We start from the raw sequence: 17546 nt of genomic DNA, 5'->3' as shown, positions 1-17546 counted from the left end.
TGATATATTTGCCTTTTGAATCATTAACAGAATTGTTGATTGAGTTCCTGTTGGTAATCCCTGTGCCAAAACCATCAAAGAAAATAGGGATACACAGATGCTGGTGGGGCGTAGATGAACCTGCAGGACATTTATTAATCATGACTTATGCGAAGGAAAACTCAGATTACTTTTTGATCCCAGGCTGAATCTGTGAGTTTGGCAGGTAAAAGAAACATCTCTCCTTTTATAACTAACAGATACTAAAGACAGCCATTAGGAGATGGCAAACATGAGTGCTGTTTGTGTCACTTTTCTGAGTAGAAATCATGTTGTTGGATACGTCATGAAAATGGAAACCAGTTAAACCAGTGCCAGTGACTTTCAATCCCATTATTGTCCTCAGTATTCCTAGAAAAACAGTCAAGGACAAGTGCTGGTCTTTAAATTTGGAACATGGTGAGGTAGTGCAGAATAGGAACACTAGGAAGTAACTGGACTGCTGAATGGTCTTACAGGCATTGCTGCCTTCTGGCTCATTTCTCCCCAGTCTGAATTTGAGGCAACAGCATGAAGTCAATAGGCTCTATATCCCACTGATAGTTCCCCCTCTGACACTGAGCTTTCAGCAGTTTTAATGAAATAACTGTGAACATCCACAAAGTAAATAGAAAGTAAAGACAGGGTAATGCAATCAGTGATTGCAAATTCATGCCTGGCTGAAAAAAGTTGCTGATTTCCAAGTATTCAAACACACACACAGAAAAAAAAAGAAAAAATTAAGAATAATGGAAAAACTGGGAGCTTCAGATTTAGTGCTTCCAAAGCAGATTTACTGCTTGTCTTCACAGATGAATGTTATGTCCTGTGTCTTTAATCTCACCAAACAGAACAGACAGGATATTACATTGTTGAGCACAGCCATTTTCAATAAAGACTAAATAAGTATTTCAATTTGTTTTAATAACTGGATCAATTGTGTTTATGCAAAATCATTTAACTTGAACTAATACACAAATCACCCACAGTTTTCCTTTCTAAGGACTGTTAACTTCAACCACTGTGAAATAGACTAAGTCCCCAAGAAATTACAATAATAACAGTATCCTGGAAAACTATGATTTCTACAGTACAGTATTGATTTCAGAAGTATTAGGACATCTCTGACTCTGCTGCTAGATAGCTTCTGTGGCAAAAGTTAAATAACTTGATGGTTTTAAGTCTTGACTTCGAGCCATAAAGACATTTTTCAATCTTTGACATATAAAATACTTTAGAAGTAGGTATTTGTGGGGTCCTCTAAGATTCTGATGCTGCAGCTGACTTTTAAGTAAATATATTACTATGGCCTCGTGGAGTCAGGTTTGGCACCTAAAATGAGTCTATTCTCCACCTCTTCTTTTTGAATATACTTTCTTTCAAATACTGGAAATTCCCTACTGGACTGTAGCACTTCTGGTATATGAAATGTCTTTCATCTTCACTTGATATTAATTAATTGCTTTGAATGTTTAGATGATGTAAGTTGCTTTGATGTTACTTAATCAATTTTCTTTTTTTAATTTGAACAGGACTATCTTAAGCAGGTGCTGGATATTGATCTTCATGCACAGATTCACTTTGGCAGAGTTTTTATGAAACCAGGGTAAGAAATCTTTCTACTTAGGCAGCATAGCTATATAGGAGGCTATACTGGGCCAAATATCCTGTGGAAGTGCTTAAATAGAATTCAGTTTTCCAAATGCACTATAAACTGCATAGTGTATATATATGGGAAAAAGAATCAAAATCAGTCCTATTCAGGTTAGCTATCATCTTTATGGGTTAATTAAATGAAACAGAGATTGAGTTTTATCAGTAAGAGGTACTTCTCTGATAAGTGTTGCAAGTCAGGTGTGGGGACTGGGGGGAAACCAGCGAGATATTAACATGGTCACAGTCTTCACTGTGATCACAAAGCTCAGATATTGTCTGGAATAACTGGAAAATATAAGGACATTTAACTGCTGGTTTGCGTAACAAGCATCTCATTTCTCTTCAAAATACACTTAAGTCATATTCCTACAAACAAGCAGTTTCTTGAGAGAGTTAGAAGGACAGTTAATTTACGAAGTTTTCTCTAATTGGCATATTGAGCATAGTAATTTTAAAGTAAGCAGAGTTCTTTTAGGGGTTTAGCTTGCCTCAGAAAACTGCTTCAGCATTGCTTCCCTTTTCTGAAGCACTGCTAATTAATGAGTCTGGAATTGTGCTTTTTAGAGAAAATGAAAACTAGATGTATTGGAAATAGAGAGTTCCCTTTCATAGTACAGTAGCAGAAAGGTGTCTACAGCTCTGCCTCACTAACCGTGGAGCAGAGTTTGTTTTCAAGCTAGGTTGGCACTGTCCAGTAACACAAGGCCAAGTAGGAATGATTTCCTCTGTCCCATAACTGTGTCCAGGGCACAAAACAGAAAGTAGGTTTTCTTCTTTGAAAACAGGCAAATATTTTTTGTCTCTGCATATGCTCCAGTAAAGAACTGCATGTGGTTTTGGTGCTTGTGCTGCTGCTACCACCCACATGAGCAACAAGTGAGCTGAAAGCATGTTTTCTTCCTGTGTTGGATGTAGTTCAGGCATGGGTATTGCTCACTGCTTCCATTATACTGATACATCTGATGTGAGGAAGTCCCAAAAGTGAGATCTGCACTCCAGCCCCTGCTGCTGGCAAGAATGGATAACCTGGTTTAGAGAATGCAGAATATTGATTTCTGATTCTGGCTTTTCTGAAAGCAAACAGAAGCCTTTCTTCTGGTGATCCCCCTGTAGACTTACAACAATAAACTTTTAATGACTAGCAAAAAAAAAAAGCTCTTAATAACTCCAAGTTAAGAAGTTAAGCTATTTTACCCAAATATCTGTTTTCGTTTTATGCCATAAAATATTTCTCACTGCTACCAAAACATTTTGTATCTGAACTTACTGAGAATGTGAGCACCTTCATTTTCATTGACTGTAGTGCAATAGCAAATACTACGTCTTAATTTTTATTAATTATGTCTTAAAAGACCCTAGGTATGAATCACAGTTACCGTATTGGGAAAAATTTCATTGAGAAAGTTCCAAAAGCAAAGCCAGAATTTGCTTTATATACCTGTATTTTCTTCTGCTACGTGAAGGCAGAGCGGTGCCTGGGATTTACCATTCCTCTGCTTGATCTGAAAGTTGCTGAGCTAATGTAAGGCTGGATCTTGTCTAGCAGCACTGCCAGGATGAGTTTACCAGGGATGGTGGTGAAATTCCAAATGAGATTTCAGAGTTTCCATATGAATTAGCAATTATATTTTTTGTACCTTAGTTTGTGCACTGGTAGTAAGATTTGGAGATCTGGCATATAAGTTAGAGACATTTTAAAACAGAAACTTCAAGCAACAACTTCCCCTTGTGGAACAAGATTTTGATTTGTCCTGGCAGATACAAAACCAGGTAGTAATGGTCAAAGTGTAGCAAATCACTGAAGTTGGTGCTGGTCAGTACCTGTTGTCTGCTGACCAGGTGAGACTTGTTAGCTCTAGATGAAGCCAAGGAGCTCAGCCTAATTATTGATCCTATAAAGTATAATTTCTAATGTTTAAAAGGATGATATTAACATAGGTAGGTAGAAAACTTTTTTTTTTAAGGTTGAATCCATTTTCTTTGCCAGCCATGTTCTTAAGTCATCACATTAATGTCCTATTTGTATAACTGGAATAGCCCTAACAAAGATCCCTCAGCAGCAGCTCTGAAAGGCAGAGAAAGCTCTTTACTGATCGACCTAGGTCTTACCTGACTGCAGCTCTGGCAGTGAATTTGTTCTGAATTTGTTCATTTGCAGACTGGCTGGCATTTGCTTCTCTGAACCACTGCTCCATTGTCACTACTGCTTGCTGGTGGAGTAAGGGAAATTAGAGCCACTAATGTTACAAAGAATTCTGAGAGCCCTATATGAAAAACAAATACAGCTCTGCAACTGCATATTTTTAGTATTACTTCTTTTTACACTGGCTTCTAGCACTAAAACAGGATTTAGATTTTTTGATTACTATTTGATCTGCTCTTAGGTGTTTCCTAACCAGAAGCAAAATCATCTACTTCCTAGCTGAATACCAAGAAGAACTAATTTCTCAGTCATCACAAAGAGATTATTATAGTCCTGGTATGGAATAAGCAGCAGGTGCAAATGAACTGCTGAGAGAGATCCTGTTTTGTTTTCTTTTCCAGTGTTTTTCAATAATAATAACATTCAGTCAAACTCTAGTGCAGCTATTAAGTAGCTTTCTTTTTCCATAGCCTGCCAACAACTTTTGCAACTCTGGATATTGATGGCGTAAGAAAAATAATCTTTGCCCTCCCAGGTAAGATGTATTTTTGATTACTTTTGTTGCTGTGCATAGCTTACAGACATGAAACAGTATAGTGACATTTTGCAGCACATGTGTCTGGGGTTGGTATCCCTAAGGAAGATACCAGTAAGGTTTTCCCTGAAATTTCCAGAAGAGACAGACTATATAGGGATATACTATGGAGTTTCTTCTTGGTTCTGTCCTCAGAATTTGCCACTGTACAGGTCTTATTTCTTGCATCCATTTTCCTCATGTTCTTTTAAGGGGTACTGTGCAGGGGTGAGGTTTTCCTACAGCTCCTTCCACCTTCCCAGTAAAAATTCTGTGCATGTAAGTCAGTGCATTGACTCTGAAGTATTGAAAATATGGATAAAACCAAGGAGTGCAAAAGAATATGTCACAAAATATTTTTTATATCATGATCTTACTGTGGAACCAAAAGAGGGGGGCAGTGTAGCTTCATCTCCTGCATGCTCTGTCACCTTGGGAAATCACATTCAAAATGAACATTTCTCTCAGGATCTGGCTACAGATCTCTGTCCTCCCAAATCTGGAGGAATTTGTTCTGTTCTTGTTGCTCTGGCTTTACATGGATTTCTTGACTACAAAAAGAATCCTGTTCTTGATAAGCTGGTGGTTTTGCAGATGTATCTCTAGTGCGTTTTCTCTCTTCTTTTAGTTGCTGCAGTACATTTTTCTTCCAGGGAAGAGATCAATGGAGCATCTCTCTGATCATATTATTTATTTAGGGAAGTCTAGATGTGTAAGATAAGTGGTGTTTGACAGACATTGGTCAAGCAACTCTCTTATGAGTCAACAGAATATATATAGATCAGTAGAATTCCCCTCAGAATTTGGACAAAAGCATTTTGCCACTCTGTTAGGGAGTTGAAAGTTATTTTTTCATAGTCCTTGGAAACCTTAATCATTAATCAAGAGTGCTACCTTTGCATAATAAACCTTGCTCCCTCCCCATACAAATCTAGGTGCAAGACAAAAGGCAACAGAGGAACAGAAGCAACTGGTGGGGCCTGGGGAGCATGGGGTAGTTCTGGTGAAAGCAGACCATCAGCACACCATTAGCTAGAGTGTCACTTTCAGCAGGTGTATTTGCCACATGCCATTCCAATTTTGAATGAAACATTTGTTGTACGTAGCACGAAAAGCTCTTTTGAGTTCTTTAGAGTTCAATTGCTATAAAAACATGAGATCACTTTCACCCTTTCAGAGCAAGTCTAGAGGGAGTCACCACCACCTGTTCTTTGTCCTACAGGCAACCCTGTGTCAGCTGTTGTCACCTGCAATCTTTTTGTTGTTCCTGCACTGAGGAAAATGCAGGGTATCCTGGATCCTCGGCCCACCATAATCAAAGCCAGGGTAAGAAGCTTGTTCTCTGTTTAAAAATTCTGTTGAAGCACAGCTCTGTGCTCTGACAGTCTCTTTTTTTGGGAATCAGAGCCCTAGACTAATTTTGGCAAGTTGAAGGGAGTTCAAACAAAACAGAGGTACATTTTCAGTCTCTGTTAATGTTAATATTCAGTCCCATAATTTCCGAGAGTGAGAAGGCCAGCTAATGGAGCGAGATACACAGATGCAGAGGCAGCCATTAGCCAGGCAGGATGTTTTCCTGTTTAAAATTTTAAAAATTCCTTTTAACCTGTGGTTAAAAATGCAGAGTAATTTGAAAATACATAGAGTTGGATACTTGCCTTCCAGTTGGATGCCTTCCTGAGGCATCCAGATTTTTCTTTATCTCACAGATAAAATATTCTAAAACAGAGAGCAATTCCCTTTTTCTTGAACGTGAATAAATTCCTTATCTTTGTGTAGTGTAACCCAGAGAACAGAAACAATAAAGCTTTTTTCCAGAGAAATACTGTCTTTGGAATATTCTGCTTAATGCATGTAGACTTTATCATACACTTCAATATAATAATACCACAGTTGTATTTCCCTCAAATACTGCAGTCTCTGCCTCCTGGAGTTTTTGATATTGCAATTAACTAGACAACATGTGTCCTCAAAATGCAAGTTTTTAAGAAGACTGTGCTTAAAGAAAAACAAACGAGCAGATGATTCCATTATCTTAGACAGTGCAATCTGAATGCATGAGGCTTTCATCCCTTCTGTGCTTCTTCTGCAGTTATCATGTGATGTAAAATTGGACCCCCGCCCAGAATATCACCGGTGCATACTGACTTGGCATCACCAAGAACCACTACCTTGGGCACAGAGTACAGGTTAGTGCCCAGTCACACAGACTGACAGACACACTCACACAGGTCCTTGCCTTCCCTCAGCCATGCCTGTGCACATGGTTTTTCATACAACCTACTTTATGCAGACTGATTTGTTGATATACTTGCACACATGAACATTTATATAAAATTCAATCATGATATGATAACCTGCCTTTATACACAGGCACACAGTTCACCTATGTGCTTGCATATCTGCCCACATTCCTTTTGATAAACGTCCACCCGTGCTTACTTGCACTCACAGGCACTTTTGCTCACATTTGCTGTTGTGCAGGAACTAAACAAATGCAGCTTGGGGCATAGATAAGAACAACAGAAATAAACGTGTGATTCCAGCTCAGCTGGAAGAGATAGCAGAGGCTTTATATGTCCTCTTAAAGCAGATTAAGAACAGATTAAACAGTCTTGTCACCTAGGGATACTGCTGGATACTCAGCTGCAGTTGAGGTAAATACTGTATTTGAATATTTTTAGGTGTATACACTAGAAGACCAGCTCTGCCAGTTTCTCAATAAATTCAAGTCCTTAAATAACTGTCTCTTTGACACATCCAGACTGTTTAGAAAGCACTATATCCAAGGAAGGCTCCAGAGGGAAAATATTAGCTCAAATGCATCTTATTGTTTACTGAGAGAAAGTTCTTACAATTGACTCCCAAGATGCCATAGCTTCTGACATATTTCCAGGTATAATCAAGGTATTTATTAAGTCTATAACACTGTATTTGGTTTAACTATTTTTTTTTTGTGCACCACTTCTTTCCTTACATGAGCAGACTGTATGGAATGATTTCTCCATCAGTCTGGAAGTTTAAAAACCGAGAGGCTAACAGCATGACATTTATTGCACTTCCATTTTTTGTCAGTACTACCAATCTGATACTGTTCATCTTCAGGACATGTTGTGAAGCTCAGTGTCCCAGAGAAATCTATTCTTTCAAGGTGGTACATGTTATGAATTTATACAGCTGGCCACCCTAACAGGATCCAACCCTAGGATCCTGCTGAAAAATAAAAGTCCAAGTGAAAATTTCCAGTTCCTCTTTTATTAGTTCCCATGTAACAGCTCAAGCTGGGTGCCTCTGGAGAGTGAACCCCACCTCAAATGGCACCCCCCAGTCACATGTGTACCAACCAGCACCCTGTCCCAAAGTCCAGTCACTTCTGCTTGGTGGTCTCTTGATTTCTTACTTGTTTTCTTCATTGCTGGGCTGTCCTTCTGAAGTTACCTCATTTTCTTGGAATGGTTTACTTGGTCCTTCTTCAGTCAGCTCACATCTGCCAGATTCAGCTACTTCTTGTGTTAGCAACATTAACTTTATCAGAAAGTTTACTCTCAGTCAGCACTTGCAGCCCAAGACTTCAACTTTAGCTACTAGTGCTAAACTACTAATGTGAAGCAGAGAGAAGAACACAGTTAATCAAACCCCGTAACAGGATATTAAAACCATTCTGGACAGTGCTAGTTTTAACCTTAGTGCAGTCAGAATTAGGTATACAAATTGAAAAATAAAGCTATTTTGATGAGAATAGACATTCCAAAAGAAAAGTGATTTACTGTGACAAGATATGAGGTACAGATAAAGCAGGAGGCTGGATAGGAAATCAATCAGCAACAGGAAGGAGAGTTTTGAGAGCCAGAGTGATGAGAGGCTGACAGAATCTCTGCAGGGTTCTCGTGTTTCAGTCTACCTTAAAACAGCAAGATCCCAGCTCTACAAATAAGTTAGCAACATGAACACCTCCAAAAGAACAGCTTTCCATTCCACATGGTGTGTTGCAGCATTTGAAACTGAAAACCTAACTGGAATCTTGTCTCGCTCTCCTGTAGGGAATCAGATGAGCAGTCGTCTGATGAGTATGCGCAGTGCCAATGGACTGTTGATGCTACCTCCAAAGACAGAGCAGTATGTGGAGCTTCACAAGGGGGAGGTGGTGGATGTCATGGTCATTGGAAGGCTATGATGTCACCAGCAAGATCGAAGCTTTGATGCATGTCCACATATCATTGACTGTATCCTGTAATATGCAATGGCACAGCTAGTTTTTCTGAATTGGATAAAAGTTGATCAGTATAGTCAACATCTTGAATTATATTTCAAATGGAATTTAAATAAATACCTTTTAAAAAAAAAACTTTAAAACAAATCTTAACAAAGAAGTTTATTCTGATTATATCAAAGCAACTTTTTCCTTTCCTTGCAATTGCTTTGTGTGTTCAATGCTAGTTCTAATAGCGGTAGCTTTTAGTGGACAGCAGTAGGTGCCTGCAGAACTTGTGTTTTTTCTCATCTTTAAGATACAACTACTTATGCTCTTAAAACAAGGCTGTCTGCTTATTTATACTAGCGTAGACAACACTTGGATTTCCCTTATTAGTATGCTTCATAACCGCTTCACAGAGAGCTTCTGCTTGTTCTTTATCTTGTATCTCGTGTTGATGTGCACAGTGCCAAAAGCAGAGTGGCTGCGCTGGGAACCCGATGAAGCCCCGAGGTTTCCTCACCTCGCCGCGCGTTCAGGGATCTCTCTTGTCCCAGCAGCCACCCAGCTCAGTACTCTTGGGCAGTAACTGGATACCTTTTATTTCAACGAAGAAAAAAAATTGCTTCCTTAAGTGCTGACAGCCTTTTTAACCAATACATTTAAAAATGTACAGAACTAAAAACTTAAAAAAAATCAAAGACTGATCTTGTACAGATATTAGTGTTACCAGCATTCGTGTGGAAATTAAATGAGTAAAGAAATAAAACTAATGTTAAACAACTCTGTACCATAACATTTTCTGTAATGATATTGAAACTCAAATGAATAAAAAAAATCCTCAATCATTATTTAAAATTTCATCTGTTTAGCCTCATTGTTTGAACCCAAAAAATAGTGGTTTAAGAGGGTATTTGGGGTGGGGAACAGGACAGGAAGAGAAAATAGTATATGAAATCCAGGGCCTTCCCTCAAGTACAGTATAATGAGTGACCTAAAAATACAGAATGAGCTCTCTCTCACTCATCTCCCAAGGGACAAAATGGATGTAGCGTTTGGAGAGTTTTACAATTGAACTTGTCAGAGCTGGAGAATACTTCTTTGTTTTCTGCATAGCAGTTGTCAAACAGCCTGTATGCTGCACTCTGTGGAATGTGATAGAGCATTCATATTTCTTTCATGAGATTCGCTTGTTGATAGTGGGACTGTTCAGATCTTGCCAGATCATGTATTTTGGTAATTTCATTTTTCATCTGAGATTAAGACCATACCAGTGCCTTACAACACCTTGCTTCTTGCAGTTCATGGGTTAAGTGCTATCCCATCAACTCCATTCATGAAGCCGGAACATTTGTCTGTAGTATTTTTGAAGACTGTGTCAGGGAGGACACAGCAAACTGGGCTGAAGTCCTGACTGCCACAGTGAGCCTGAGCTGTAGTCCTGTGATAACAACAGAGGGCATCCCTGAGCCTGGTTTTAAAACTCAACTCTGTTTGCTGAGCATCAGCCTGAATACTCCCTGCACGGTTGAAGAAGTTGAAGGCAGGTGAGCAGACCCTGAGTTCAAAGGCATTCCAGAGGCTGATCTTTCAGGAAGATAATTACACACCTTGCTGTCATATTTCTTTGCTTTGGGCTACATGTCTATATGTGTGATCCCTATGGAGCAGCAGGATTGTACCAAATTAATGCCTGTGTTTGCTGTACCAGTATTGTAAACCACAGGAGAAGGAGGAGTTAACTCATCTCCAAGAAACTATGTAGACCACTGCCTTTTATAATCCAAAGGATCATTACATAGGAGTCATTACAGGCAGTGCTTATAATGAAAATTAGACATTTCCTCAGGGAAGATTGCAATTGGAGATGCTAGACAAAGATAAAAGAGAAATGTGAGGAAACCTATCTAGAAATATCTTGTGTCTGGTTTACATTAAAGCCACTGTGTCAGGAAGAGCTGGTGAAATGCTGTGTCTCAGCATCCTAACAGTTAACTAGCATTGAAATGAATAAAGGCTTTAGAAGTTAATCAATTTTTTTTCCAGATTACTGATATAATCTGCTTTAGCCTGTCTACTGCCTTTTGTAATCTCTTCTGCTTAGTATTCTAAGTTTTATGCAAGAAAAATTTGGAGCTTCTGACAGCAATTCTCACAGCCCATCCTTTGTTAACACTTGAAAGCTGGCAGTATGTTGGAGAGGTAACTCTGGGAGAAGTATAATAAATCATTATTACAACTATGTCTCAATTTCCAAGACTAAAATTTGAAGAATTTTCCTTGTTTGTTGTAATATAAATGGATGGAAATGTGACATAGATAAACTCAAATAGCTTTTTTTTATTTTCACAGTCCTAACTCATGGTTTCAGGGAAGGTTGGAAGCTTCTGGAAAGAAATCAAGGACAAACGGATCTCCAAGTATGTGCTTACTTTGGTTCAAGGACTTAGACTTGCAAATGGATACATTTTAAGGAATATTTTAACTATTTTTACTTAAATAGATAAGGCTTTAACATAACCAAAATAGTAACTTAACAAGAAGCAATGACTGAAGATAAGCTGGTATTCCAACATCTGTAGTTTTCTTCTTTTTACAGCATTTTCTTCAGTGCCTATTTATGGGAGTGATCATACCCAGTGGGCCTTCTGAGTCCCATTGATCCAGCTGGGATAATCCTCCAGTGACCTACAAATCATACACTCTTGTAGAAAAGGAAACTTTTGTATCCTGCCTAGCTGTTGCCAAAATCTCCATTTTTCACCTGGCTGTGAAATAATATTCAAAAATGTACTGCATTCAGTCAGATAAATAGGAGACTGGCCAAATACTGGTTTTATGACTTTAATTACAGAAATTGCAACTTCAGTTCTATCTTGATATTCAAATGTGCTAAACATGAAATGTCTTTGATCTGTAGGTAGTTATTACAAATCTGTTTGCTTAAATTCTTTATATCTATGGTAGTCTCCTTCCTGAAGCTAGTTAAGGTCAGCTGGTGGTACTCCCATGAAAAAAGAGGGATTTTAGCACTAAAGTTTAGGCAGAGAAGGGCACTTATGCATGTAGTCAGAGAAAACGAAGACATTTCAAGGAGAGGGGGATAGCAAGGTGGTCAAAGTTACAAGTATTGATGAAGAAAAAGGATTTGCAGTCGTGGGAAAAACTGCAGCAGCTGATAATCCTTGGAGCAGGAATCTGTTGAGCAAGGTGTAGTTTCTCCTGGCAGTTCTCTTCAGTGTGTTGCAATTATCTGCCTTAAAGAACATGATCTCTAATAACAGCCATTCCTGAATGGTTTGGCAACCCATTCACCTTCCTAAAGCCAGCCAGTCTCAAAAGACAAAACAGAGCATTTGCACCCTTTCAGCATGATCCTGTCAGCAGCTGAACTTTTCTATTTACTCAGAGTGAAAAAAATCCACACTGTTGTTTCTACTGTGTTTTATTTCATGTGATTTTTTGGTGGTGTTTTTCCAAGTTTGACTTTTGTTTTCTAGTAAGTATATTCCAGCCTCCATCCACAAAGGTGAGTCCCCATGCTGGATTTAAACTCAGCATTGAAATGCTGGCACTTCTTGGCTAATTCATGGAGAGGAAAAGCCTGTGGGCTTTGCAGATGTTACAGCCTGATGATGTGCTGATAGATGCATGTTTTCTGAAAGGGCTTAGTGACTCATATTCAGCATTAGATTAAGACTTGCTCTGTGAGTTTGTGCCTTATTGCACACAAGCTGACAAAGCTCCAGGAATATAAAGCCTTCAAAAGGGCAAAGCACGGATGCTCAGTAGCTCTTTAGTTGTCAGACTGGTCTGGCTGGGTTCACTTGCTCCATCCCAGTACTCTCCAGTGACATCCATCATGCTCTGTCCGTATGCAAGGACTTGCGTGGACCCAGTCTGGGTATTAAAATACAGGCTGCCAACTTTAATTTTTGCAGAGTTCATTCACAAGCAAATCCAAAACCTGACTGTACACCAATAATTTTACAGATATTCTGAACATAACAGAAAAAGCAAGTGCACTGGCATGATCTTGATAACCAGGGGTTCAAAAATAGAAGTAACTTCAATGCAAAGAGAATATGGAAGGTAAGTATATACCTGTGCAGAAACTACCTTAGAAACAACAGCAGAATAGGTCCTCGAAATCTGTATTTACTCCTTTTGTAGGTGTGTAGCACTGTCAGACAGAGAGCATATCCAGATGCATTTTCTTCCATTAAAAAGAAGAAATGATAGTGTAGTATTGACGTTATACGCCCCCTCGCCCACAAAAAACATCCCAACAGACTAACAGGAAAGTAATGAAAAGCAGCTTGTGATGGTACCTGACATTCTTCTCGTGGATCTTATTGTGGCCCAAGAAGATCTGAACAGATTCCATCACCAAACAGAAATCAGGAGGATCAGCAGGACAAATAAGAGTCAGCACATCAAGGATGTAAAGCTTTTAGACAGTATTACCTGTCTGACAAGAGCATTTCCTAACTGGAATGTTCATCTGTTGTAGCAAAGAAACCAGTGGCTTCACCACTTTGAAACATTCTTCTTTGGAGCACTAAGGGAGAGAGGACACAATTCTGCACCAACACAGACCAGACAGACACTGGGCCAGGAGGAGACAACCCAGCTGGATATTTGCAGACACAACTTCCCACACTGGGAATGGCTGGTACTAGCAGGAGAAGGCAGTGTCTGTGGGATTACTCAAGAAACTGCTGAGAAGGAGACAATATAGTGCCAGAAACTTCCTGTACTGTGTGGCCTGTGGGGTTTCAGCTAATTTAAAAAAAAATAATCTTCCCCTTGCAAAAAAGTGGCCAATAGAGCAGCCTAAGAGAGGGCACACTCACTTTGCCAGGCATACTTATACAGGTGGCTGTAATCTGGATTAGAGAATCCTAATCTGTGTAGCCTGTTCTTTTAGGTCATGCTCCATCTCCAAGGGTCCATAAATTGGATCAGCCTGTTCTCTTCAGTTTTACTATATTCTGTCTTAGACAAGAAGACTGCACACAAAATTAAAAGGCATCACTATCTCAAATAACCACAAAGTGATGAGTTCCCTTTGTTCTCTACTTCCTAATAGTAAATTTTTTTTCAGTGCTTCTGATCAATATGTTTCTATGGATCTTAAAATACAGGGAGCCCTAAAGTCTTATTCCTAATTGGTAATAGTCAACCTAAAAGCAGTGATTACAATGACAGTTCAAGAAAACTGTTTTCTTGTACATATCATTTTACTTTTATCTGTATTGCCTTTCCTCAGCTGTTGTAACTCATCGGTTTAACACTGGCTGGGCAATTAAACTGATTAACAGATGCTCTCTATTAATGCCCCTCTCCTCCCTGATAAATGAAGGAGAGAATAAGGGAGAGAGACTTATGGGTTGGAAACTAAACTACACAACTTTAATGAAACAGTAATGATAAAAAGGAAAAAAAAATACTAAATATATACAAATATACAGGAAAATTGATACCACATTCCTCCCTCCTTTTTCCCCCAATAACTCTCATGTCACCACCAAGGCTTTAGGGCAGCCCTGGGAAAGTCCAGGCTGGACTTATGTGGTCAGCAGCAATAGAGACCTGGAGTCAGGAACACACAGATACGGGCTGGCACGGATCAGGAGCACAGGCAGAGGAACGGACGGAATCCTCCCAGGATACTGAAGTAAACGGACAGGGGAAGAAGGGGAAGCAGGAAGGGGTTTGACCCTCCTGATCCCTCAAATTTATACTGAGTATGATGTGTATGGAAGGAATACTCTGTTTGGTCAATTCTGGCATCTATCTTGTCCATTCCTCAAAGGAGGGCTTCAGGTGTGACCTCTTTACTCCTTCTGGAGGGCAAAATGTTCCTCAGAGCTGAGCAGTGTCCTTGGCTCTGCACACCAGTCTCTAGCAGTAACTATAAACATCAAGAGTTATAAGTCCTAGAAGCAGACACTGTCTGAAAAGCTTGCTGTTAATTTCAGCAAGTGCAACTACTTACAAGAGACTTAGCTGAAAGCAAAAGTACAAGACAGAAAATCACCTTTATCCTGGCCAGGACAATCTCCACTCAACTTTGAGTTTGCAGTTCTTGATCCTGGTAAATTAGTATTTTCCTTTAATTTACTTGCCTTTAATTTAATTTGATATTTAATATTTAATTTTTAATATTTAGTATTTAATTTTAATTTGATAATGAAGACTGCGTTGAATAATTCAGCTGTTCTATAGTATGTGAAAAGTCTGCTTTGGTGGCTTGACAGCCATGCTATAATCTTGATACTTTACCTTACTATGCTTGATTTTTTTCTCATAGTTTATTTCTAGCTGGATTGCCCACTGGTGCTGACAAGTTCTTCATCTGTGTTCTTTTTTGCGGATGCTGTTGCATGACTTTGGAGAACTACCAGCTGACCTCATAAATACCACCTAAGGCAAAACCACCCTTGTGGTTATGTGGAGAAGCTGCAGTGGGAAAAAAAAAATTGGCCTAATATTTTCCTATAGCTTTCTTGCATTTGGATGAGGTTGCTGGAACAGGCACGTTCATGGTGACGACTGGTGGGCAGTCTGCTGGGATGTGGCCCTGCAGATCCCTGGTAGGCCCATGTGCTGTGGAATGAGCACCCAGGGAAGTGTAGGTGAGTGAACTGGAGCCTCTGCTGATCACAGCGAGTTGTTTGGGGTGTGCTATGACTTTCTGCAAGCACAGCTTGCTGAGGCTTTGTGTCTGCCCCAGGTAGATACTCATCATTAAAGGTATTGAATAATGAAAATAAAAATGGCCTGAGAGCTACTCATCTGCCAGGGGAGAGGCACACATGCAGATGCAATGATACTTGAACCCATCTAAATAAAGGTAGGCAGCTGGCACTGTACATCCATGACAGATTTTCTGTCATCTACTCCCTACTGGCCAAATCCAATCCATTTGCCCAATGTGCTAAGAAAAGCCAGAGAACAGAGCAGAAGACAGGATTTAATATGCTCTTGGCAGCCTGCATTGCCAAGGAGTTATGCTGCTGCCTTCTCCGTTAGCTGGAGTTTTTCTCAGAAGTGGTAGCTAGGGTTAGATTAAACAAAAACATAACAAAAATAACTCTCCTTTGTTTAGGGGACTGATAGAAAGCACACACACAAAGGATCACAGAGGGAATGGCAGGTGGGAGAACCAAAATAAAACCCTGCCTCAGCTACTCCCGGGCCCATCCCCAGAGCCATCACCCCATCCAAAGCCCATCCCTTCCAAACCAGTGTGCTCCCATCATCACCCCTCAGACCACTGGCTGTTACTGCCTGGGGGTGCTGGGCACACTATGGGATGCAGGGGAAGAGCATTTGAGCATTGCACAAGATTTATGGGATTTCTAGGAGAGGAATCAAAAGCGGTAACAGGGACAGGTGTAGGAGATTTGTGAAGGAACAGGCGTAGGAAAGCAGAGGGATAAAGGGATAAAAAGGGCTGGTTCAACATAAACAGGTACGTTTGTTTGGCCATGCCCTTTGCCCTTCCTGATCACCACAGTCTGTCCTGTCATTAAATGTCATTTCTAACTCTTTTCCTGAGTGAGGAAGAGGCAAGGCCATGGGAGGAGCTACCAGGGGAGTCCCAGGATGGATGATGAAGGTCACAAGAGAGCAGACTGTGTGTGTGCAGGAGGTGTCTCCAGGGGGAGGCACCTGGAAAGACCAAGCATCCAGCACCAGGTACTGGGTGGACTTTGTGTCCAAAACTGCAGAGACTACAATCTGTGTGTGTGTCTGTGTGTGCATGTGTGTCTGGGGGGGCGGGTTCTGTATTGGCAACAGGTTGCTGGGGCATCAGGGCCCCATACATGCAAGTGCCAGCAACTGCAGAGACTGGGATCCAGAAGCCAGCTACTGGAGAGTGTCTGAGCCTGGCTGCTGGAGGGATACACACTCTATACACATTGAAAATTCCAACTAATGGACCTCCATCCTGATCAGCCAGAGAGAGGAACAGGATAAGGCTGTTGGTGCTGTGTTTGTGTGAGTGCTGTCTGTGTGTTGTGTATGTAAGTCTGTGGTGTACCAGCTGGGAACACCTGTCTTGGGTGGACTTGGGGGCGAGGAGCTGCAGCAGCCTTGCTGCTGTCAGGATACTGGAGTCACCCACACTGCCCCAAAGCCATGCAAAACGTGTCTCAAAAAACTGATAGCAGCATCTCTTACAATAGCTGATGCATTACCCTGAAACTGTAAACTATTAAATACATGTGAACACACAGCAGAGCAATGAGTGATGTGGAGGCACCTGAGGCAGCTAACACTATCTTTGCCAGAACATCCACATGAAACAAGGGTACTCCTGTCCTGAGCATGAAAATGTTGCTATCCTCCACTACAAGAGTCCTTGTGGCTTCACTGCTTTCTAATACCACCTTAGCTCAGACACTCCTTCCTTCAGTATCTTCAGACCACACTATCTGCAGTGTCCAAACTGAGTGTTTGCCTCTATTTGGGGTAGGTAGAGAGGACACAACTTCCCTGGCTGAGGCAGAGCTGGAACCACTTGACCATGGAGTCAGTCTGTTGCAGCTCAGTCACTCACCCATGGTGGTGTTCATAATTACATTTCCATGGGCTAGAGAAGGAAAGGCAAGTCAGTTTTTAAAAAGGGCTTGTTGGTTTTGCTAGAGCAATACCTTTAACCCTTCTCCAACCATGTCTATTACACAGCTGAAATCCATCTGGGAGAGAAGAGCACCATTGTTTCCCACACTGGATCAGATTTGTCTTGCACAGTGGAGAGAGCAGAAAGAACTTCTGCTGACAGTCACTGTGTCAGTACATCAGACACTCCAGACATTGTCCTGTAGTGGGCCCTATTTAAGCAAGGGAGGATGTTTACCAAAGGAGAGGAGATGGCACAGCAGTTTTTCAAACTGGCTGACAACCTAATTCTCATTTTGCAACACTGATTCTGCTTCAGACAGTCTGGT

At 40.5% G+C, this 17546-nt stretch overlaps 1 protein-coding gene across 4 annotated transcripts in view; it reads left to right on the top strand.

Annotated features, from left to right (window-relative positions):
• GPHN (gephyrin) overlaps window positions 1-9441 on the top strand; it is a 274169-nt gene extending 264728 nt beyond the window's left edge. For all 4 annotated transcript variants that reach the window (XM_030452043.1, XM_030452042.1, XM_030452041.1 and 1 more), the window contains 5 exons: window positions 1551-1624; window positions 4288-4352; window positions 5614-5717; window positions 6484-6580; window positions 8432-9441. In XM_030452043.1, the coding sequence (XP_030307903.1) occupies window positions 1551-1624; window positions 4288-4352; window positions 5614-5717; window positions 6484-6580; window positions 8432-8565 (474 nt within the window). In that variant the 3' untranslated portion in view covers window positions 8566-9441. The remainder of the gene's footprint in view (window positions 1-1550; window positions 1625-4287; window positions 4353-5613; window positions 5718-6483; window positions 6581-8431) is intronic.
• The last annotated feature ends 8105 nt before the right edge of the window (window positions 9442-17546 follow it).

This window comes from Calypte anna, chromosome 5A (genome assembly GCF_003957555.1).
Source record: "Calypte anna isolate BGI_N300 chromosome 5A, bCalAnn1_v1.p, whole genome shotgun sequence".
Classification (NCBI taxonomy): domain Eukaryota; kingdom Metazoa; phylum Chordata; class Aves; order Apodiformes; family Trochilidae; genus Calypte; species Calypte anna.
The sequence above is the reverse complement of the archived record's forward strand: the minus strand, read 5'-3'. Positions and strand labels throughout refer to the sequence as shown.